The sequence below is a fragment of the Thunnus albacares genome, chromosome 3 (genome assembly GCF_914725855.1).
Source record: "Thunnus albacares chromosome 3, fThuAlb1.1, whole genome shotgun sequence".
Taxonomy (NCBI): Eukaryota; Metazoa; Chordata; class Actinopteri; order Scombriformes; family Scombridae; genus Thunnus; species Thunnus albacares.
The window spans coordinates 27,506,845-27,529,840 of NC_058108.1; the positions used below are offsets into that span (position 1 = coordinate 27,506,845).

General features: G+C 37.7%; 2 protein-coding genes across 2 annotated transcripts in view; both read left to right on the forward strand.

The window, feature by feature from the left end:
- Positions 1-1,619: 1,619 nt before the first annotated feature.
- Positions 1,620-8,905, forward strand: LOC122976854 (suppressor of cytokine signaling 1-like). The gene is made up of 4 exons (XM_044345493.1): positions 1,620-1,868; positions 4,103-4,569; positions 6,260-6,447; positions 8,475-8,905. The coding sequence occupies exons 2-4, from the start codon at positions 4,333-4,335 to the stop codon at positions 8,797-8,799; spliced, it is 750 nt and encodes a 249-aa protein (XP_044201428.1). The 5' UTR covers positions 1,620-1,868; positions 4,103-4,332; the 3' UTR covers positions 8,800-8,905.
- An 8,798-nt stretch (positions 8,906-17,703) lies between these two features.
- The window catches only part of LOC122979721 (caskin-1-like), a 38,952-nt gene continuing 33,659 nt past the window's right edge, over positions 17,704-22,996 (forward strand). The window contains exon 1 of the mRNA XM_044347412.1: positions 17,704-18,143. Coding sequence (XP_044203347.1) covers positions 18,050-18,143 — 94 coding nt within the window. The 5' untranslated portion in view covers positions 17,704-18,049. The remainder of the gene's footprint in view (positions 18,144-22,996) is intronic.

Below are 22,996 nucleotides of genomic sequence, written 5' to 3' on the forward strand. Positions count from 1 at the left end.
AAAGTTCACACATATCAAGCTCCCACAGTCACAGAAGTGTCCTCGTCTGCTCTTTTACAGTGTGTCATGGCTACTTATGGGATCCTGGTTGTAACAGCAGCTGCCTACTTGATGCACAGACGGAACAAAAACGAAAACCACACGTCTAGCTCCACAGCCTGAAGTATCAACCTCTTACAATAACGTTTATATTTGCATTATTTATAATGTGAGATATGTGACACTGCCTCTGAGTGAGTGTGACTGCTAAAATCTGTACTTTGTGAATAAACTCACATCTAAACGCTTCATGGGGTCTGATTATTATTCAGTGTTATGATGAGCAGTCACACTGGTTACCATGGTATCATGGCGTGTGCAGTAAAGTTGTTTCCCCACAAGGTGTCAAACTGCCGTTGAAAGTGCAACCAAACTGTTCTGTTTTTATTCGAAATCCTACAAGATTTTGTAAGAGTGTTAGGCTAGTTGTCGTGATCATGACCAAAAAGGCCACATTTATGAATGTTTCAAGGTTTTACTGTTTGAATAATTTGTAAATGTAATCACTTCTGAGCATGTTGTTTGTGTCAGATACAGTATTTATTGTCTCTGAGGGGAAAAAATACAAGGTTCACACAATATAGGTAGATAATCTCCATATGTAAAGACAATAAAATACACTATTGTATCACTGGTACATAAGGTTTACATTATCCCTAAAATAATAAAGAGCAGAGAATGATAAATGGAATAAAAATGTTTAAAAACAGATGTATAAAGGAGGCAGAATCCATATATCAGATATCCAGTTAGATGAAAAGTCATATTGTAGTGGGTAGGCATCCTAGTCCATAAAAATGACCTATAAAAAACTGAACAATAAAAAGATTACAGATCACACAGGGTCTTTGTTTAGCAGGCTCATGGATGTGGGGACAAAGGAGAGCTCAGAATACTTCGTGGATAGATGTGTATGTGCTGTCTGCATCTTTTTATTTTTTTTCATCAGTGGATATGTAAGTCCGAACATTAAGACAAGATATGAAGGTAAGTCTGAAACGTTTTTTAAACTGTCATGAAGGTCTGATAATGCTAGTGTATTGATAATGCTAGTGTGTTGATAATGCTAGTGTATTGATAATGATAGTGTATTTATTATCATTTTTATATTGTTATATGTGCATTCACACGCGCCCAGGGGGGAAAAAAATGGAAATAAGTATTGTATTATATCTGATGCACTACATTTATTGTACACTGTCCTTGTTTTAAATAAACCAATACATGAAATTAAATAAAATCATTATAACGGATTATTTGAAAAACATTAATCTTGCATCAGATTATTTTGCATTTTCAGCATGTGATGATCTGTGCGGTTTTCTTGTTAAATGTGCTTAAATAAGTAAAAATGTGCTACACACACACACATATAACCACACACACACACACACACACACACACACATAACCACACACAAATGCACAACCATTGATGGCAGATCACGTGATTTAAGGGAAATCTACGAGCAAAGTGAAAGCGAAAGTACAACAGCTACCACCTGAACGTTAGTGTGTGTGTGTGTGTGTGTGTGTGTGTGTGTGTGTGTCTGTGTGTGTCTGTGTGTGTGTATGCATATAGCTGCGCGCGTGCACCGATGCCTGTAAATGAACTAAATCCTGCACGCAGCCGGGGAGCATTACTGTCTGCTGAAGCCTAATTTCATCAACAAGCTCTGAAATAACGGCTCCGCCTTCCAACTCACCAAAACTTAAACCGAAAGTACGATGTTACCTCTCAAGTCGAGCTGCGATCTTCTGCAGACACACTGCATTGCATTTCACTCCAGTTTGGACTCAAACACACACCGAGCTGTCAGTTATTAGCATGTAAGTACGCTTTTGAGTTAAATTAATTATGCAATGATCAATTAAACTTACTAAATTACATGTCAATTTTTGTGCTGAATCATTCATCTAGACCCAACAGGTTGCATCATTTTTGATCCAGAAACACACAAATGAGTCAGAGCTGGACTCTCTTACAGTTTTAATTGATGCATTTTGAAAGATTTTTTTTTTTTTAATTAATAAATAAACAGGCATATTTAGATTTCAGCCAGATGTGGGAGGTTATGAAAACTTTAACAGCCACGTCAACTCCTGTTTTTGGATTAAAACCATAACAAAGTCAACGTTATCAGCATGTCATGAGTTTCAGTTTAATTTCATACATTGTAAATGTGTTTTACTACATAAAAATGTGCAGTACAAATGACAGAATGATTTCTGTAACGTAAAGATTAGGTCAAGTTTTGTTTTTTAACACTTTCCTGGCACCTGAACTGCAGTCCATCAACATTTTGACATTTTGACACGTTTTTTTTTTTTGTTGTCATTGTCACTGATGTCCAGCAAACTGGACCTGAAATTAAACAGTGACTGTGTGGCTGAATTTCTGCCCTTAAGCTTTAATTTCAGGGTGTTTTCATCAACTCTGGGTGAACAAAGCAGGGATCGTATTTCTCCGTTATTGTCCTGCTGCTTTGTTTAACAATTTAGGGGACGTATGAAAAGGTTTATACACTGTGAATGTGTAAAAACTCTCAAATCAATCAGTCAATCAATTGAAATTGATTCTTATAGCAGCTTTCATACAGGTTAGTCCAGTTCAAAGTGCCTAAGTGCTTAAGTTAACCCTTAAACCTTAAAGTCATTGTTTCATTTAAAATTCTGGAGAGAACTGGAATACAAAGCTGTAACAACAGAAATGATCCTGTTATAATACTTTCAGACACCGAGGAAAAACATCCCAGAGATACGTAACTGTAAACCAGTAAAACTGGACACAGTCTAGTTTCAATATATTGGGACTAAGTGAGCAGCACAGAGTACAACTTCAGTGACATATTTCCTTGCAATCTTCCTCATTTAAATAAAACTTGAGATCCACAGTTGGTTGTTTTTTTTGTTGTTTTTTTTTTTTTGACGGAGAAAGTGAAAGCTTTCGTGTGTGATTATGTTACATCCGCCCTTCCCAGTCATTGATGAAGAAGTGCTTTATTGTCAGTCACATGAGTTATCACTCTCCAATAGGCAGGCGGGCACACACACACACACGCCCGCACACGCACACACACACCCGCACACACACACACACACACACACACACACACACATATTATGTTCACTGGTGAGGGATTAAAGGATAAGGATGTTTCTTAGTGTTAATAAATCTCATGTGCAGAGCCAAACCAACAATGACAAGTAATGTGTGTGTGAATCCAAAATTTCATATATCTTATTCCTCTGTGCTGTAGACTTCCGCTGTTGGTGAAAATCTATTAAAAGCACATCAATGAGTCACACTGTGGCACAGGGTTCATTTTCCTTCAACACACCAGAGTTTTGTTACAGTAGTTTATTTAGAAAAGACGTATACCAGCGATGTAAGCTGCACCTAATGACTGCTTTCATTATTGGTTAATCTGTTGATTATTTTCTCAATTAATCAATTAGTTGTTCGGTCTATGAAATGTCAGAAAATGGTGAAAAAATGTCAACCACTTTTTCCTAAAGTCCAAGGTGACGTCTTCAGATGTCTTGTTTTGGTCCACAAGCCAAAGATATTCAGTTTACTGTCATAGAAGACTAAAGAAACCAGAAAATATCCACAGTGGAGAAGTTGCAATCGGAGAATTTTATTTCTTAAAAAATGATTCGAAATGATTTATGGATTATCAAGATAGTTGCCTGTTAATTTAATAGTTGGCAACTAATCAGTTGATCGTTGCAGCTGTACAGCGATCACATTTTCAGCGTCAGGAGAACATTTCCTCTTACGCAAGACGCCACTGAGCATGTGTGGGAATGCTGTTCAGTTTACAGAGTATCGCTAGATTCTTGTGCTACATCACAACTGAAGTTATTTGAGAATATTTATAATGTAGCACAAAGTCAAGAGGTTTTTAATAAACAATGGAGGTCTACAGCACAGAGGAATGAGATATATCAGGCATTGGATACACAATATGTTTTGGTTCTGCACATGAGATTTGTTGACAATAAGAAAAACAAATAAAATTTCCAGCATTATGCTTCAAATCTGATTGTTTGTGTTTCAGCTCCCTCAAGGACACATGAGCAGATTGAGCCTCTGCTCTTTTCCGGTACTCTGTGATAATGCTGATGAATCTTGATTAAAGATCATAAGCTGATCTTTAAGCAACATGGAGTCTCAAAGAGGACTGAGCAGCAGGTGACCAGACCCCTGAGAGGATAATGGAGGATCTGCCGATGAACAGAGGAGGAACTGGTGCAACAGGTGGCCACGAAGAGGATTCTCCATTGTAGGATGGTCAGAGACAATATTGATAGAACAGTAGTACAGAACCTAAAACAGAACCGTGCAGCTGAGACACAGAACCAGAGTCAGCCCCCTGAAGAGCCCGCAAGACCCGAACAAGCCCAGAGTCCAGAGAGAGTCAAACCAGAGGGCCAAGAGCAGAAGACGAGGCAGCTAGATCCACTGCACTGGAAGCAACTCCTCACCGAACACGACTCAGAGGAAGAACCTGAAACTTGGCACCAAGTTAGTGTTTCTTTGACTGTTTGTACTTTCTATGAATTTTATTCTTTTTAATTAAACTGTTTTCAGATGTGGATTTTTAAACAGCAGGAAGTCAGATGTCAATCGAGAGATTTCTGTCTTACTGTTTATTTTATGTGAAAAAAACACCATAGATACACTTTCCAGTATTTGGAAACACTATTTTTAAAGATTGGTTACGAGATGACTCATCACTTTTAAGACCCTTGATATATTTTCCATAATTAACTTGTAGTTTAGACAGAGGTGTGGGATGTGTGAACATGTAGGTTTTTTGTTCCAGCCTGTTCCGATAATACTTATACTAATACTAATACTAATACTAGTACTAATGATAATATGAATAATAACAATAATAGTAATAATAATAAATATTCTCATAATTCATAGTATTATTTTGTCATTATGCAGGTGTAGACTTTTATTCCAGCCAACTGCTGTTAACAATAATTGTACTAATACAACTAAAAATGAACCACAAACATGTAATACAAGTGTATGCATGAATTTTAACCACTGACTAACAAGATGTGATGTGTCTGCTATGTTTGGATAGTTTATGATAAAATATGGACTTTGCACATCAGTTTATCTGATGAAGAAAACAAACCCACACACTACATCATCTCTGGGAAACTCAGTCAGCAAAAGTCCATCAGAATTTATTTTTATTTTCCTCATAAATCTGACCTTTAATCTGCAGAAACTTCTATTGCAAATTGATCAACACTGTGAAGAGCATTAGTAGTAGTATTTGTAGTAGGAGTTATGCTATTACATTATTGTTATTGTTACTATTATTGTTACTATTATTATCATTATCATTATCATTATCATTATCATTATCATTATTATTATTATTATTATTAGACATTCTCAGACAACCAGAAGAATTACATAATATGGTCAATAAATGGTCCTAAAGCAAAAACATAAAGTGTTAAAACTAAATGTGAAACTAAAAATGAAGTTGAAGTATCGAAGGTACAACAGTAGATTTAATTTATTCTGGGACGTTCTTCCAGACTTCCTGGTTGCGCTTTTCGTCTTAAGTACTAATTAACTGACAAGAGAAATTCTTAGAATTAATAATTATTAATAAATTAATAATCATAATAATTATTATAATTATTATAATTATTATAATAATAATCTGTTTTCATTCCCACTGGACTTTGGATACACATCTACATCATCAGGATTCTTGACTCACAAACTGTTGTTATTGATTTCCAAAATCTTGATGATATTTTTTTTTTTTTTTTTTTTTTTTTTTTTACATCAAATTGATTTAAAAAAACAAACAAAACACATTCACATAAATAAAGACATTGTGTGTGAAATCCTGGCGGCACAACAAAAACAGAAAAGTTTTAAACATCAAAACAGTTTGAAGTTTTTCAGAGTCACTTTTTCTAAATTGTTTCAAAGTTGGGAATCCTCGATAGGTGTTTTTTGAGGATATTCTCTGGATCTTTGTGAATGTAGCCCAAAGTGATTTCAACATCGGGACAGAAACCAGCCACTCAAATCAACTGTGTTTGTGTTTGATTGGAATAAAAAGAACAGACTGATTTATACATATAACAAGTTTTTAAAGTTTTTATCAAGTACAACACATGTCTTCTCAGTGTTTAAAAAATCATTTCCACTTTTTTTTTTTCCACTGCAGCGAGTGTCCAGAGCTGATGCTGAGAGTTTGCCCACACACCTCCGTCCATTCAGCAGCTCTGCAGAGTATAAACTTGTGAAATACACTTATCAGCAGCTCCAGTACAGTGGCTACTACTGGGGGCCGATGACAATGGAGGAAGCACATGAAATACTCACACACGTACCTCTGGGCACCTTCCTCATCAGGTAATCCGCCACTTTCATTTAAATTTTTTAGGATTGTTTTATTTGTTTTGAATGTTGTTTCTTCCCTAGATACCCAGAAAGTTCTGCTTTTAATTATCTGGTTAAATAAAGTTTCAATTAAATAAAACAAAAAATAAATAAATTACACCCAGTGATTTAAAGTTCACCTGGTACTGTTTACTGTATTTATGATGTAAAACATGTATAACTTACTATAAATTGGAGTTACATTCATCATGACTTTCATTGGTAACACTTTACTTTAACCTCCCCTATTTATCTATAATATAAGCATATAATAAATAGTTTGAAACACATTAAATTTAGTTATAAGCACATATAACGACATTTTAAACTTGTATTACTGTACAGACTTTTCAACTATTATAGCTTCTCCTATGAAAACATATTTTATTTCATTACAACTTATATTATCTATAATTAATGATATTATATTGCGCTTCATTATCTTTTTTTGCATCTCAGAACTTTATTCAAGTGGACAAATCACATGTACAAAACAGAAGTGAAGTAAAGCCACCAGGAGATAAAAAGCAAAGCTAATAAATAAGGCCTAATTAAAAAATAGCTTATAAATAAAATAAAGTGGTGAATAATACAGTTACTTTAAGAAAATATTACGTAAAAGAAAAGTTGGGAGAACAAGTTTAACTGCTTTGTTATTGTTAGAGGGTTTCATTTTTAAAGGAAATGAAGCAGCTTATCTTAATTACATTTGCTCCTATGAACGTAACGTAAGAAGTGTTCGGGTTTATATATAATTTATTTATTTTATTGTCGACATGAAATCTAAGCAGCACATGTTGAAAACACAAAATAAGTACAGGAAGGATATAATCAACAATGAAAGCTCTCATATCAGGCCAAACATTGTGTGACACGAGAGCAGTTACACAACAAGTGAAAAGCACTTTCATTAGCAACTCATAAAAGCTGCAGTTATCAACAATGTCACTTTTAAATCTCGTTCAAATAAAGGTTAGTTTGGTAATATATTAATTTAAAGCTTGAAAGAGATTTCTTTAACTTTATTAGTTATTGTAAATTAATGATGGAAGCTTCAGATCTTCTCCAAGTGAAGGTTTTGAACCAGATTATTCCAATAAGATTCTTCATTATTACACAAAGAGGTGTTGCCGTTTATCATCTGCTTCACTAGGAGGAGTTAACTTATACCTAAGTACATTATAGCGTGTTATAAACCATTTATTAAATGCAGTAGTGGACCGTAGAGTCTCGCACTGGGCCTTCAATAGTCAGATTGATGACCCCGTCACTCACACACACACACAAAGCACACACACGCCAGCAATTAATATCGAAACAATATGCAAACTACGTCATTAATTCCACATTAAAATAAGTCCATTACAGAATTGCCTTCCACCACCTTTTAACTCATGTGCTCAAACCAACGATGCAAACCTGGTTATTTCTCCCACTGAGACAAATGCATCAGCAGAACTGCCAACCCAGCCTTCTGATGCCGTAGACGTTTGCTCATGTTGTTCAGCAAACAAAAGGAAGGATTTTTTGTGTAGTTTTGTGAGCTCACCAAAACCAAACCACCAAACCTATGTTGAAATCAAAACATTTTTTAAAAATAAAATAAATAATTTCAAGAACTTATTCTATTCTATTATTTTAACATAACATTATAATTACTCATTTGGAATATTTTATTAACTAAAAATTACACCTTTCAAAAATGGTCGGGCCCTGAAGGCCCTGACTGACCTCCTCTGATTAAATATTTATACACTGTTTATAAATGTGTAAGTGTCATCTATTGTATTCACTTATATTGGGTTTATTTGAGGTAATGTTTAATTTATCTTATTCTATTTTAATTTCCCTATGTACCTATTTTTGTGGTTTAAAATCGACAAGTCTGTATATTGTCATCCTGTACTAATTTTCATCTCTTGACCAAGTCCAATTATATTTCCTATAAAAAATATTATATATTACATAGAAAGTGACTGTTTATTGCTTTGGTGTTGCAGAGACAGCGGTCAGCCGGATGTTTTCTTCACTCTGAGTTACCAAAGCAATGACGGCCCGACTAGCGTTCGTGTCATGGTGAACAACCTGCTCTTCAGTCTGCATGGCAGCCACAAGACTTTTGCTTCACTCTTCGCTCTGCTCGATTATTACACCGGCTCTTCCTGTAAGCTGACCGAGCCGTATCGCAGGCAGCGGCCGGAGAGCCTGAAGCAGATGTGCAGGAGGGCTTTTATACGCACTTATGGAGCAGACAGTACATGCACCTTACCTGGACTCAGTAATCAAATGAAAGAATATGTTCGTGCCTATCCTTATCATATATAGTATGTAATAGTTAGTCAATCAGTCAGTCAGTCAGTCATCATAAGAAAAATCAACATTACAGTTTACACACATCATTACACAGCGATGAAAGACAGAGATACATGAAGTGCAACACAACAACGACAGGCAAAACAACATGAAAACAAGACTCATAGTTCCATTAGCGAGTCACCCTATTTAGGACTGCTAAATGTAATGTATATTTATGTATAGAGTTCATGTATGACGATGTTTGTGTTACAGCTTGAGTATTTGATCTGCAAGTTATTCACAGCTGGTTTGCACACTTAACAAAACTGTATGTGCAGAGTTATATGTGGCTCATATAGTATTTGTTTGAATAATAACATTTACAAGCACAGATCCTCACTTCTTATCTGTGGATACGAAACCAGTTTCAACAAATCCTGTGTATATGCTGCACTGTTGCCTCTTTAATACATATCAGTACTTAGCATCCATCAAAATGTAAAAATCTGCTGCTGTTTAAAGCTGCATTAATTGATTTGAAAAAATCTGATATATTACCAGTTTATAAAGTTGCGAACAGTTGCCTACTTATTAGGAATGGAGCCGAATCTGAATATGGTATCATAGCTCACATAGTAGGTTTTTACAGATATTTATTTTGTACAAATATTTTAAAATATTTAAAATAAACTCTCAATGAGTCACATCCACCTGCACATTTTCTTATTTAGGCATCACCCCCGGAGTCAGGGGTGTTCCCTAGAGATAAAGCTGAGCTACAGACACATGCAAAGTGCTTAAAAGGGACTCTCCATAACCTGCTGTTTCCCTTCCCCTTTCCACAATGTTAGGTTGTAAAATATAGGCAAAAAACTAAAAGTTCAAAGCAATAATGACTTTTGAAGTTCTTCCCTACAACTTACTCGCTGTGCTGCCTCTGTGTGACGGGTGTATAAATAGGTAAAGATCTGTCTATACAATGGTGCAGAGCTGAGTTTTAGCTCAGTAGTCAGCGCAGTCGTCTATGATCTGAGAGACTTCAATTTGAGACCCAGTTTAGGGACCTCCTTCGCAAGATGATTTATTGATGAACACTTATTTTAACATTTTAATATCCTAAAATCAAAAGTGTAATCAATAATGAGACAAATGCCTTACCACTTGTTTTCTTAATGGATAAAAGAGCCTATACTTTAAATAGTTTGTAATCCAGCTAAACTGCACATTTTTTCCAGTATCCAGTTAACAGTATCAGCAGGATTACTGGAATACACACCTCTGAAGTTGCAGCTATAGCCTTCTCATTAAATGAGAAAGACTGATTTGAATAATTTATTAAAATGATCCTGTTATCTTAAGAAAATAACCTTTTGTTTTCTCAAGATAATCTGTCATCCTGAGAAAACATTTTTATAAAGAGATAAAATAAAATGATTGCAACCATGGCTGCTTTTGGCTGCCGTAGTTTTGGTCTCCACCAACTAGTAAGTCAGGTAATTTTGTCTTTTGCTGAAAACGGCTGTATACAGGGGTTGATGAGAGCAGTTGAGACTCAGTTATACAGTAAATGTGTAAAACCAAAACAACCAAAACAAAACAATCTGGTAATATGAAAGTATTGATTAATGCAGTTTTAAAGTCAGGACTTTGATCCACTATTCTTCAACACTTGAAATAATGGTTTTGTATGTGTAGTTACTGTTTTCAGTTGTGGAATAACAAATATTGTACAAGAGTGAGATGCTTTGCAAAATTGTGTTCAGATTAATAAATGTTTTACTCTAAAAAATGCAATTGTAATGGGTGTGTAGCAGGCAGCAGGACTGAAGACCTAAATGCAGACACTGAGCCAGAACAGATATGAAAAGTGACTTTACCAGAAACAAGCTCACAGTTTGACACGAGAATGCTGTCCAAACAACACATCCAGAGGGGGAGGGCAGATAGCTGATAACAAACAGAACATTAGGAACAGATGGCTGGACAACATGACGATATGTCAAAGAGAAAGAGCTGGAGAGCTGGTTATCTACTGAGGGACTGAGGTGATAATGAACCATAGACTGTTGGGTTTTTTGGGTTTTTTTTTTTTATTGCATCAAAACATCACTTACAGCATGTGACATTAAGTCAAAAACATAGAACATTTAGGCATCATAGTGTGATAAGGATAACATAACAAATATGGCTCCATTCTCAATAAGACAAAAGTAATAGTAATAAAATAAATATAAATATATATAACATAAATAACATGTATGAAGAAGATAATATAAAATATTAACAGAGAAGTTAGGAAATAAAATCAAATTTCTTTAAATAATCCTTAAATCAAACTAATTGTGTGAGCACATTTCTCGTTTATAATTTAAATAGACTCAAAATGTTCCTAAATTCAATCCTGAAAATTTCAAATGATGGGCGAGACCTTGAGAACTTGGCTTTGTGGATATGAAATTTACCCAGTAAAATTAATAAATTGACATAGTATAGTATTACGTTCTTGTCTCTCAACTTAAATAGATGGTTTAAAAAAAAGGATTTTTTCCCCAGAATCCTGATGTGTACTGACATTGATAAGTTCAAAATAAGTGTTTAGTTGTTTTTTCTTCTTCAGTTCATTCCAAATTTATATGGGAGAAGCAATGATGTTTCTCACTGAATATTAGGAAAATAGGAGTAAAAATAATTCCTTATATGTTTATTGGTACATTTTTGAGTTTTTATATTTATTCCGTTAACATGAAAGGCAGGTTCCACTTCCTGTAACTCCTCTTTCCTCTCAGAGCGGCATTTCATTAGCTGAAGGATCCCACGAGGAACAGCATTTATTACCCTTTGATATTCTTTATAAGTGACGGGAAAAGTTTTAGATCTGAGAAATTCTTCATAACTGAAAATTTTAGCTTCATCATTTTGTAAGTCTGCAAGATAAATTATATATAATGTTGTAAATATAGTGATTTATTCTTTCTGGTTATGTATTCATTGTTCCATATAATAGTCTTGTTGGGGCAGAAATTATGGACAAAGCATAATGTTGCTGATTGTTGAAATTTTGTGGTAATTTTGTTTCATCATAATTACATAGTAATATAAATTGTAGGCCTCCCATTTTTACAAAAATATTCTGAGGTATAAAGTACCAAAAGGATTCTGGAGCTTTCAAATATTCTTTAATCCATTTTAATTTCACTGTGTAGTTCACATCCATAAAATCCAGTATCCATAAAATCCAGTATCTCCATGCCACCTTCACCCCTTAAATTGTTATTTGAGTTATTCTAATCTCTCTCTCAAAAATCCTTAAACCTTGAAAATGATGGCAATGCAAAATATGTATTGAAAGCAATTCAACAGCTATAAGAAAAAGAAATGGAGAACTGGGGCAACCTTGGAGATGAATGTTTTACCAAAGCCAAAAGTCTGAAGTGAAGTGAGTAATCTATTAGATCAAGAATCAGCCTTATATTACAACTTATATGTCAACGATGAACCATGGACTGTAAAAAAATATGGAAGTAGCCAGGTATGAACATGGACAGCTCCAGCAGTTGCCATCTTGGCAGCGTACGACTCCGCCTAACTCCCCAGCTAATCCAAAATGGGCAAAGAGGTGGAGCTGAGGGGGGCTGAATAAAGCCTGGTTTTTTAAAACCAGGCTTAATGAAGAGCTATTATAAGAGCTCTTATAATACATCCATGCCTGAAACACGCCCACTTAGCTCGACGCTGCCAAGCTAGCTAAGGCTAACAAGCTAGGCTATGTGGCTAACCTTGTGGTCTCCTTTCTCCCGGTTGGTGCCGTCACTGTTGCAGCTTACGTTACTTGAGGTAAGTTATCCTGAAACTATACAACAAAACTTGAAATAATGATTTGTGTTATTGAAATTATACTACACAAGTTTAAAATGCTTCCATGTTTTTTTAGATATATAATTATGGTAATTTGCAACACTACATTTTGTCGAGACTTGCAGAAATTTGGCCAGTGTTACCGTAAATCAGTGTGAAGCAAACCAATTAACTTGAATTTAGATTCCCTCATTACTTTAGTTTCGAGTTGTTTATTTGGATGTCACTTGATTATACTTTTAAAAAGTTAATGTTAATAAGCTAAGTTGCATGTGAAGGTAGCCATTTCGTATCCTTACAATAAATATTTTATTGATACTGCCTTGCAAAGCCATGATTATTATTGCCACTTTTTTTTTTTTTTTAACATATCAAGGAATTATACCAAACAAGAAATTTGAAAATCTGCAGTTCGATTCTCAGTGTGCATAACAGTTTACATCAAAGATTATAGGTCCCCACACTGGTATTGCAAACTGTGCACATATTTATGGTTTTGACATTGATAGAAATCTGCAGGAGACTGAAACTTATGAGTACTGCTATCGACAGTCCTGTGCAAGATTATTATCTTGAATATGACTGTTGAGAAAGAAAGGCACTTTCATATTTGTTAAAAGATGATTTCTTTCATTATATCAATCCTTGTTGAGGTCATGGCCACCTGTGATGCCTCCACCTGCTACACACAGCATCAACTGTAAGTACCAGTCTTGGCTAGTTGACTTTAGAAAGCTGATATTATATTGTCTGTTGTCAAAGGAAAAAAACATTTATTTAAAGACTGACATCTATATTTTGAGGTGTTGCGCCCTTGTTCCATTTTACATAACAGTATTGTCAACATGAAAAACTGAGCCACCCTTTATAGTTAACTTTATATTTTTCATTACCTGAAGCATTTATTACATTCATTTATTTTCCTCTCATATTCACAGTGTGGATCATTGGTGACAGCTGTGTCCGGCGTGGTGCCCAGAGAGATGCAGAGACTATGGGAAGAAACCTCATTGTGCCAGATGTCCCTCACATTTGACATGACCACCCTGGACTATAATGAAAGATGGAGTTCATTTCACACCTAGAGGAAATTATATGTTTTTAAGTATTAATTAGCTAATTACCTTAAAAACCACCTCCAAACACAGTGAACTGCTTACAGTTGGTAGTGTCACTGCTTTTGAATTTTTCCTGTAGGATCCATTTTGTTTGGCCTAAATATGGCCCTGACTGTCACTGCTAATGTTGAGCTTTTATTTTATTTTATTTTAAGTGTAAATATTGTCTACCTTTTTGCGTTTTATTCCCCTTTATTTAAAACATTATTTGAGGGTTAATCTATGATATCTTCTAGCTCACATTTCAATCAATTCTATTTTGTCTTCAATACTGACTGAAAATGTTAGATTTTTCATTCAAATCTGACTATAAATTGAAAGGCAAGGCAAGGCAAGTTTATTTGTATTGTACATTTCAACAACAAGGCAATTCAAAGTGCTTTACATAGAGCATAAAAGACATCAAGACAGAATATAAAAGCAACACAAGTAAAAAATACATTTAAATACACATAAAAAGTGTTAAATTTGGAAATAAAAAGCTTAAAAAATAATAAGACAGATAAAACAGGGGAATAATAGTTAGTCAAATTTGGTTTAATAAAAGGCAGCGCAAACAGAAAAGTCTTCAGCTGTGATTTAAAAGAACTGAGAGTTTCAGAAGACCTGTAGTTTTCTGGGAGTTTGTTCCAGATATGTGGAGCATAAAAACTGAACGCTGCTCCTCCGTGTTTAGTTTTTACTCTGGGGACAAGTAAATCATACAATACAGATAAAATATTATTAATGCTCAACTCTTTTGCCAAGGCATAGAAGTCTAGCTTGAGTGGAAAGTGAAAATATTCCCACACAACGTTTCAGACTTCTGACCTTTCTCAAGACATTGTCTTGAAATGTCTTTAGAAAGGTCAGAGGACCGAAACATTGATGTATTATTATGCAGAGTCCATTTCTGTGTGTGCGGGAGTATTTTCACTTTCTATTTGAAAATAACTACAGAGCCTTTCACCCGGCAGAGAGCCTAAGAAGGTTCTGGAGATTCCCTTTTGTTTGTTGCTCTCTTAGAAGTCTAGTTTAAACACAGGAGAATGTGACTCATCCAAACAAACCAGATGGTCCAGTGCTGGATTAAAGGGCTCAAAGTGCAAAAACAAAGAATTACCTGCACACTCAATAGTTTCGAAGGCCCCTAGAAGGTATCATTTATTTGCAACATTGCAAACTCTGAGAAGGTGTTACTCAGTTAGTAAAGTAAACTTTATTTATAAAGCGCCTTTCAAAACCAGAGTTACAAGGTGCTGTACAATGCAAACAATTGAGAGAAAAATAAAATTGAATAAAAGAAAGTGAATGAAAACAAGTTTAACAACATGGAATATCAATATAAAAACAATAAAACCATAAAGAGGGTGGGGTCCACAACTGCGAAAGCAGTATTATGTCCTGTGAAACAAGTGATGTTGTTCTGGCTGCTTTTCTTTCCTTTGGAGAAAGAGAAAGCAGTCGGCACAGCAGTGTCCTCCAGGCATGTCCTTCCCTAATAAAAATCACAAGAAACATAAAAATGATTGCAAAGTGGCTGTTATTCATAAAAGAGGTTTGTGTGTTTAAGTTCTGCGGATATTCAACTTTGTACTTGAATGTGGTTTTAGATTTAACAGTGAACCACCAAGACAGTTGGAGTATGAATGTACAGTGTGCAGTTCATCCACATTAAAATTATTGTTGCAGTTAAAAGAATATTTAACTGTTCTCAAAGCTTACTGGTCATAACTTTACAGCTTCATAAAATTTAAACGAGTGAGTTATAAAAAAAATTCACCACCGTACAGTTGTTATGAAGGGGAAAAGTAGCTATAGAGACCAAATCTGTTTTTTGTACCAGGCTGTAAACATGTTTATTTCTGCTGTAAAGTTGGACATTTTAACATGGGTTTCTATGGGGAATGACTCACTCTTGTAAACAGCCTCAAGTGGCCATTCGAGAAACTGCAGTTTTTGACACTTTGGCGTTGGCTTCATTTTTCAGTGCTGGAGGTTGCTGCTTGACACCAACCAACAAATACTGCATAGTATACCTTTAAGTACAATTTTGAGGTGCTTGTACTTTACTTGAGTATTTCCATGTGATGCTACTTTATACTTCCACTCCACTACATTTCAGAGGGAAATACTGTACTTCACTACATTTATCTGACAGCTTTAGTTACTTTTCAGATGAAGATTTGACACAATAGATAAAATAACAAGCTTTTAAAATACAACACATTGTTAAAGATGAAACCAGTGGTTTCCAACCTTTTTGGCTTGTGACATCTTACAAAAAGCAGTGTGTAGTCGGGTTACATTTCAGATGTCTATGACTTGTTAACAGCTCCACCAAATAGTGATTCTTCCCTCTTAACTTCTCACATGGTTTCATTTCAATAAATGTTCAATGATCCAATATTTCACCAAAAATCAAAAGTTAGAGAAAAAGTCCAAAAAATGAAAACAGTTTTGTGTATCAGAACTTTGTTTTTTCTTCTTTCCTCTCCCATTAATCATCTCATGACTCCTCGAATTTATCTGGTGACCCTTTGGAGGGGCCCGACTCCTAGTTTGGGAACCACTGGACTAAACTATCTAACTGTATATGAAGTAGTTCAAACTAGCTCCACCTCCAGCAGCTACAACAGTAACATGCTGCTCTAACACTGATGCTTTAGTATTAATAATCTATTGATGTCATATATAATAATATATCAGTCAGAGGGACCAAACCACTACTTTTACTGCAATACTTCAACTACATTTTACTGCTAATACTTATGTACTGTTACTTACTTTATGCAGGACTTTTACTTGTAATGGAGTATTATTACATTGCTGTACTCTGAATACTTCTTCCACCACCATTTAGTTTAAGCCAGACTAACTTGACTTGGCATGTGACGTGCCAGTGACATATGTCTCTGTGTCACACATATGCACAGAAAAAGCATGTAAACATGGCGCAAAACAGGTTTTTTTTGTAAAACAGTACAAGTCTTCTGTCATCTGTTCCACTTCCTGTCCTAAATCTGACAGGCAGTGGCCCCTTTAGTCTAAATTAGCCCTGCACCAGGGACACACACACACACACACACACACACACACACACACACACACACACACACACACACACACACACACACACACACTTTCCCTGCCCTCAAATTATCTCCGTCTCATTAACCTTAAACATGTTAATGTAAAACCATCACCACGGTGACACATTTAAAAAAAAAAAAACGAGTAAGGCGACACAGGTTTATTTGTAAGTGCTTTACATGAGACATAAAGAGGCATTAAAACTAGACGTTGACACACTATAATAAAAAAACACATATAGTAATTTAAAAGAATAGAATAAAATAGAAGATAAAAATAAGCAAAATTTGAATAACACATCCATCTATCTATCTATCTATCTATCTATCTCATTGCTGTTGATTGTCCTACGGGTCCACGCGCTGCCTCCCGCTGTCCCGCGCGCTGACTGCACTCCATGCACGCGTCTGAGTGCATTATTAATACGATGTCAAACGACCTCTCTTGACTTGTGCAACCGCACGCGCCCAGGCACAAGTTCGCACCCAGCACACACACACACACACACACACACACACACAAACAAACACATGCGCGGACCGGGATTACAACAACTGGAGTAGCGCGCGCACAAGTAGTTCGTGTTTAGGCCCATGTAATGCCATATGTGAGTGTGTACGTGTATTGTGTGTGCGTGTTTGTGTGCGTGTGCGTGTGTGTGTGTGTGTGTGTGTGTGTGTGTGTGTGTGTGTGTGTGTGTGTGTGTGTGTGCGTGCGCGCACTGGCACTGGCGCGAGCTTGTCCACCACCGCGGCAGCGGCGACAGCGGTCACACATTAACATCAGCGGCTCGCGCGTTTCATGCTGCGGATTGAGGGCTCGTGAGATTTCAGCGGTGCGGATTTGACCCAGCATAGAGGAGGGCGCTCGAGCTCCACCGTTTTCACGCACGGCACGCACGCAAACCCGGTGAAATCGTCACGCGGATAGAATCTGTGGAATCTGTCGCGAGTGATCCTGCGCGGCCGGGGGAGCATCCGGACAGAGCGCGAGCGAGGTCCGGTCAGTCGGTGGTGGTCGGTGTGGGTCTGCAGCAGCGCGCGGTGTGGACGCAGAGAAGGACTTGAGCTGGACTCCTGGCCGAATCGGAGCATCCCAGTCCCGGCAGCATCCATCCCTCCGCGCCTCAGCTCCAGCGGGAGGCCCGGAGCGGCGACAGGATGTAGCAGCGGATTAACGGAGGAGAGAGGGGCGCTCAGAGGGACCGAGCGGGACCGAGGCGGGACGGAGGGGACATGGGGAAAGACCAGGAGCTGCTCCAGGCCGTGAAGACCGAGGACTTGCTGACAGCTCAGCGGCTTCTACAGAGACCTCGGCCGGGGAAAGCCAGTCAGTATCCCTCTCCATCCATCCACACACACACACACACACACACACACACACACACACACACACACACACACACACACACGCACACACCCGTCATCACCAGGTCAGGGCAGTGCAGGCTAAATCTGATGTGATGCCTTTTATCCTAAATGGTGCACTGTGTGTGTGTGTGTGTGTGTGTGTGTGTGTGTGTGTGTGTGTGCTTTCCTGCATGCATGTGTGTATTTATGAGCGTATTTGTACTGTGACGTTGAGTGTGATAGTGATGACGTTGCACATGTGTGAGAACAGTCATCATACAGTAGAAATTAGGAGTGTCACCCTGTTTTCCACACATAAATTGACCATTTATGTGTGTGTGTGTGTGTGTGTGTGTGTGTGTGTGTGTGTGTTTGTTTGCATGAATGCTCAAAAAATGTGTGTGCGTGTGCGGGCGCGTGTGAGAGAGGTGGAAGTACACGGAGGTCCTACACTGCTCTCGGGACAGGAGGGATTATTGGTGCGTGAAGACGCCAGATGTTGGTGGTAATAATGTGATGATCGTAAGTGCACACGTGCAGACATTTTTTGCATGCGCGCACATATGTGGCGCTGAAATGTGCATGTGCATGTGTGCGGGTGCCTGACGTGGAGTCAGCTGGGACTTGAGGTGATAATTAGATTTCAATTACAGCCTTGAAACTGCTCTCCTCCTCTTCCATTTCATCACCGGAGCTCCTCTCCATTCTCCTGCTCTCAGTTTGTCGCATCTCCTCTTCCTCCTCTCTCCTCTTCCCTCTTTCATATCTCCTCCTCTCATCTCCTCACCTCCCCGTTTCTTCTCTTCTCTTTCCTATTCCAGCCTCCCTTCCTCGCTCCTCTTCCTACTCTTCTCTCCTATTTTCTCCTCCTTCTTCTTCTTCCTCCTCCTGTTTCCTCTCACATCACTTTCTCCTCTTCCTCCTCCTCCTTTCGTGTTTCCTCCTTTTTTTCCCTACTCTTTCCTCTCCTCATTTTCTCTCCTCCCTTCCTTCCTATCTCCTCTCCCTCCTCTCTTCCTCCCCACCTTTCTCCTCTTCCCTCTTTCATATCTCCTCCTCTCTTCTCCTCACCTCCTCTTTCTTCCCTTCTCTTTCCTCTTCCTCTCCTCTCCGTTCCTATTCTCCCTCCCCTCCTCCTCTCCTCTCTTTCCCTGTTTCCTCTCTTCCTCTCCTCTTCTCCCTTATTCTTCTTCCTCTTCCTCTTCCTCTCCTCCCCTATTCTCCCTTCCCTTCCTCTCTCCTCTTCCTCCTCTCCTCTCTTTCTCCTGTTTCCTCTCTTCCTCTCACCCTTTCCCCTTTTCTTCTCCTCTCCTCTTCCTTTTCCTCCCCTATTTCCCCCTTCATCTCTCCTCCTCTCCTTCCCCTGCTTCCTCTCCTCTTCTCTCTCTTTCCCTTATTCTTCTTCCTGTTCATCTCCTCTCCTCTTCCTCTCCTCTCCTATTCTCCCCTCCCTTCCTCCTCTCCTCTCCTTCCCCATTTCTTCTCTCTCTCTCTCCCACTTTCCCTTCTTCTTCTTCTCCTCTTCTCTTCCTCTCCTCTCGTCCCCTATCCTCCCCTCCTCTCCTCCTCTTCCTCTCTCCCTTTCCCTTTCTCTTCTCCTCCCCTCTTCCTCTCCTATTCTCCCCTCTCTTACTCTCCCCCTTTGCTTTCTCCTCTCATCCTCTCCTCTTCTCTTCCTCTCTCCTCCTGCCCTCTCCTTTTCCTTTTCCTCTTTGTCCCTTCCTCTCTCCTCTCCTCTCCTCCTCCTCCTCCTCTTCCTCTCCTCCTCTTCCTGTCCTCCTCCTCTTCTTCATGAGTGTGTATGTTTGTCTCTGAACATTCCAGCAGTGCCATGGAAAAGAAAAATGCTTCTCTTCAAATGCCAGAACAGATCAGCTCTGAGTGCTCAGTCCACTGCACAACGACAAAGAGAAAGGGGGAGGAGGAGGGGAGGAGGTGAGGGGAGGGGAGCGGGTGAGGGAGATGAGGGTGAGACAGGGGGGTTAGAAAAGGGAGAGGAAAAAGAGTAAGAGGACAGGAGAGAAACATGGAGATATGGATGCAGCTTGGTAAAGAGACAGGAAGTGATAGGAAGAGGTTAAAGGGCGAGTTACGGAAGTTGTGTGTGTGACAGCATGAAACCAAGTTTACGTTTGAATAATTAAACAGGAAGCGGAGTTTCACACACACACACACACACACACCTACACTCTAAACACACACAGGATTACAGGCAGACATGCAAAGAGAGACACTAACGCATCAGGTGTTAGTCATATGACTGACTGTGTTTTGTTTTATTAAGAGTATTCTAATGATGTTCAGAGCAGCAGTGCGGGAACAGCTGGAGCAGCTGTTTGCAGTGTCAAAATGGCAAAAATTGATGTTGGCAATTAAAGGAATTGAAGTGGTAAAAGGGTCGTGTGTGTAGAGCTGCAAAGATTAATCGATAAGTTCACTAATTAGTTGATTAGGTGTATGTGATTTAAAGGTTATTTTTCTTATTGTCAACAAATCCCATGAAAAGACCAAAACCAACAGTGTGTTTAATCCGTCTCTCGAAACTTCTGACTTCTGTTACTTTCAGCCCCAAACTCATTAATAACTACTGGAGACATAAAAAAGTCTTTAAAAACAGCTCACAAACATATAGTTTCATTCAGGGCAGCAACTAAAGATTATTTTCATCATCAATTAATCGATAAAATGCTAAAAAGTTGTGAAAAAATGGCATTCACAGTTTCTTAGAGCCCACAGTGATGTCTTCAGTCAACAGTCAAAAATAACACTGACAGTTTTTTGGCAAAGCTTGTCTGTTACAGACAGAAGTATAAAAGTCTGGTTTTAACATTAGAGGAAGTAAAGTATAAAATCTGACCAGTAAACCAGCAAAAACTAATAAAATGCTGTTGGCAGTAAAGTGCAGTGAGAATATTTCTTCTTTTTTTTGGCTTGTTAACGACAAATGTTGCAAATGAAATGTCAGTCACATGCTCATAGCGCTGTCGTCCAACTCTAAATGCATTTGAGGGGGTTTCAAAATACAGTTAAACCTTGAAACCTCAATGAAGTTATTATTGAGTTATTGAGTGCACACAACTGTCCTGGTTATTATCTGGTTCATGCAGTTCTCTGGTTATGTGTCTGCACATATAAATGTCATATCCCAGTTTCAAAAACCTGAATATGCTCGCTAAATTATCTCCAAAGTCCAATAGAAACTGAGATACTGTTGCATTTAAACATCTTATCCAAGTTTCTGATCACTGTCTGACATGTGTGACAGTGTTTTCTCAACATTTTACATAGTAGTTGGCAGTAAAAAAATAAAAAAAACGTGGTGCAAAACTATGAACTGATTACGCTGAAATGAAAGTAAAAGTGTGATATTGGTAGTTCAGAGGATGTATTGTATCGCTCAGATAAGATGTGAAAGTTAAATCTGGCAGAGCAGATAAATGCAGCAGGAAACCAAACTAAGTTTATTCCACTATTGAGATAACTCAGTCTGCACGGAAATGTCAGCGAGTGTGTGGATATGAACACATGATGTCTGCACCAGTCAGACACCTCAGCACTGTATATGAATCATCAAGTTTCTCAGGTCTCTTAAAACTAGGATATTAGTGAGCATATTTACAGTTACTGAGCTACAACCCCCGTAAACAGCAGCGGATATATTTTGGGACAAATCTTACTAAAGGTGTTTAAGGAAGCAACATAGATAATTTTTTATCTATGTTTTGGAGGGGAAAAGGGAAAAGGGGGGGAGGGGAAAGGGAAATTGACATAAAGGAACAGAGAACTTATCCTAGTCTTGTCCTCTGTAATATATTCAGTTTTTTTATCTTTGAGAAACAAATGAAAAAAAAAGACAATTACAATAAATTTGTCTTTAAAGGGGACATATCATGCTTTTGTGATTTTCTATAATTTTTGTTCTGGTATGATGGATGTCTATGTTAAACATGGTCAAAGGTCCAAAACCTGAGGTGAACATATGTATAAATGCTTCCTGGAAGTCAAAAGTCAGGGCTTCAGCCTACCCTAAACGCTTCATTTGCAGTGTTACCTCTACTTTCCCATCAAACTGAAGTCAAATCGGTCATGCATGCCCACAAAACATCCGACTCTTTTGTAGCCTTTGTTGCTAAGGTTGTTCCACAGGTTGTTCATGTCGTCCACTCACATATTTCAGATCTGCTCGAACATGTATAGATGTATTCGAGGAGTTTCCATTTAGAGTAAAGAACGAGAAAAAGAAGTGAAATCCCACTACTATTATTTGTTTATGAAGCCGGAGCCATGATGCAGCTTCCAGAAGCTAACCAATCAGAACAAGGTGGGCTGAGGGGTCTTAAAGGGACAGGAGCTAAAACGGCCTGTTTCAGACAAAGGCTGAACTGAGGGGCTGTGTAAAGAGCCAGTATAAGATAAATAAGGAGTTTTTTAAAACTGTAAATCATGCAAAGATGTTCCAGTTGAGCCCCAGATTAAAAATATAGACCTAGAAATGTGCATTAATATGTCTCCTTTAAAAACATTGAACAAAGTTATGTATGTCATTAAACAGGGAATCAAAATATAAAGAATATTTGGTGTATTTGCTGCAAAGAAAGCTGAAGATTCTTTTTGTTCTTTGAAACTGTAACTGATCATAAACTGATAATAAACAGACGACTACTGTGTAGCCAAAACACATTGGTTCCCAAAAAATGACTCCACAGTTTACAACAAGGTCTTCATGTTTGTACATGTTTGTCTTAGTCATGTTTGTACAGAAAATTACAGAATAAACTTTGGATAGCTCATCAGTTTAGCTTGTTTTATTCTTCTTGTGAAAATGTCATGCAG

Bases quoted from the DNA above. Each gene is read 5' to 3' on its own strand.
- LOC122976854 (XM_044345493.1), top strand. From the start codon at position 4,333: ATGGTCAGAGACAATATTGATAGAACAGTAGTACAGAACCTAAAACAG. The intron at 4,570-6,259 runs GTTAGTGTTTCT...TTTCCACTGCAG, and splicing joins AACCTGAAACTTGGCACCAA to CGAGTGTCCAGAGCTGATGC. The intron at 6,448-8,474 runs GTAATCCGCCAC...TTGGTGTTGCAG, and splicing joins CTGGGCACCTTCCTCATCAG to AGACAGCGGTCAGCCGGATG.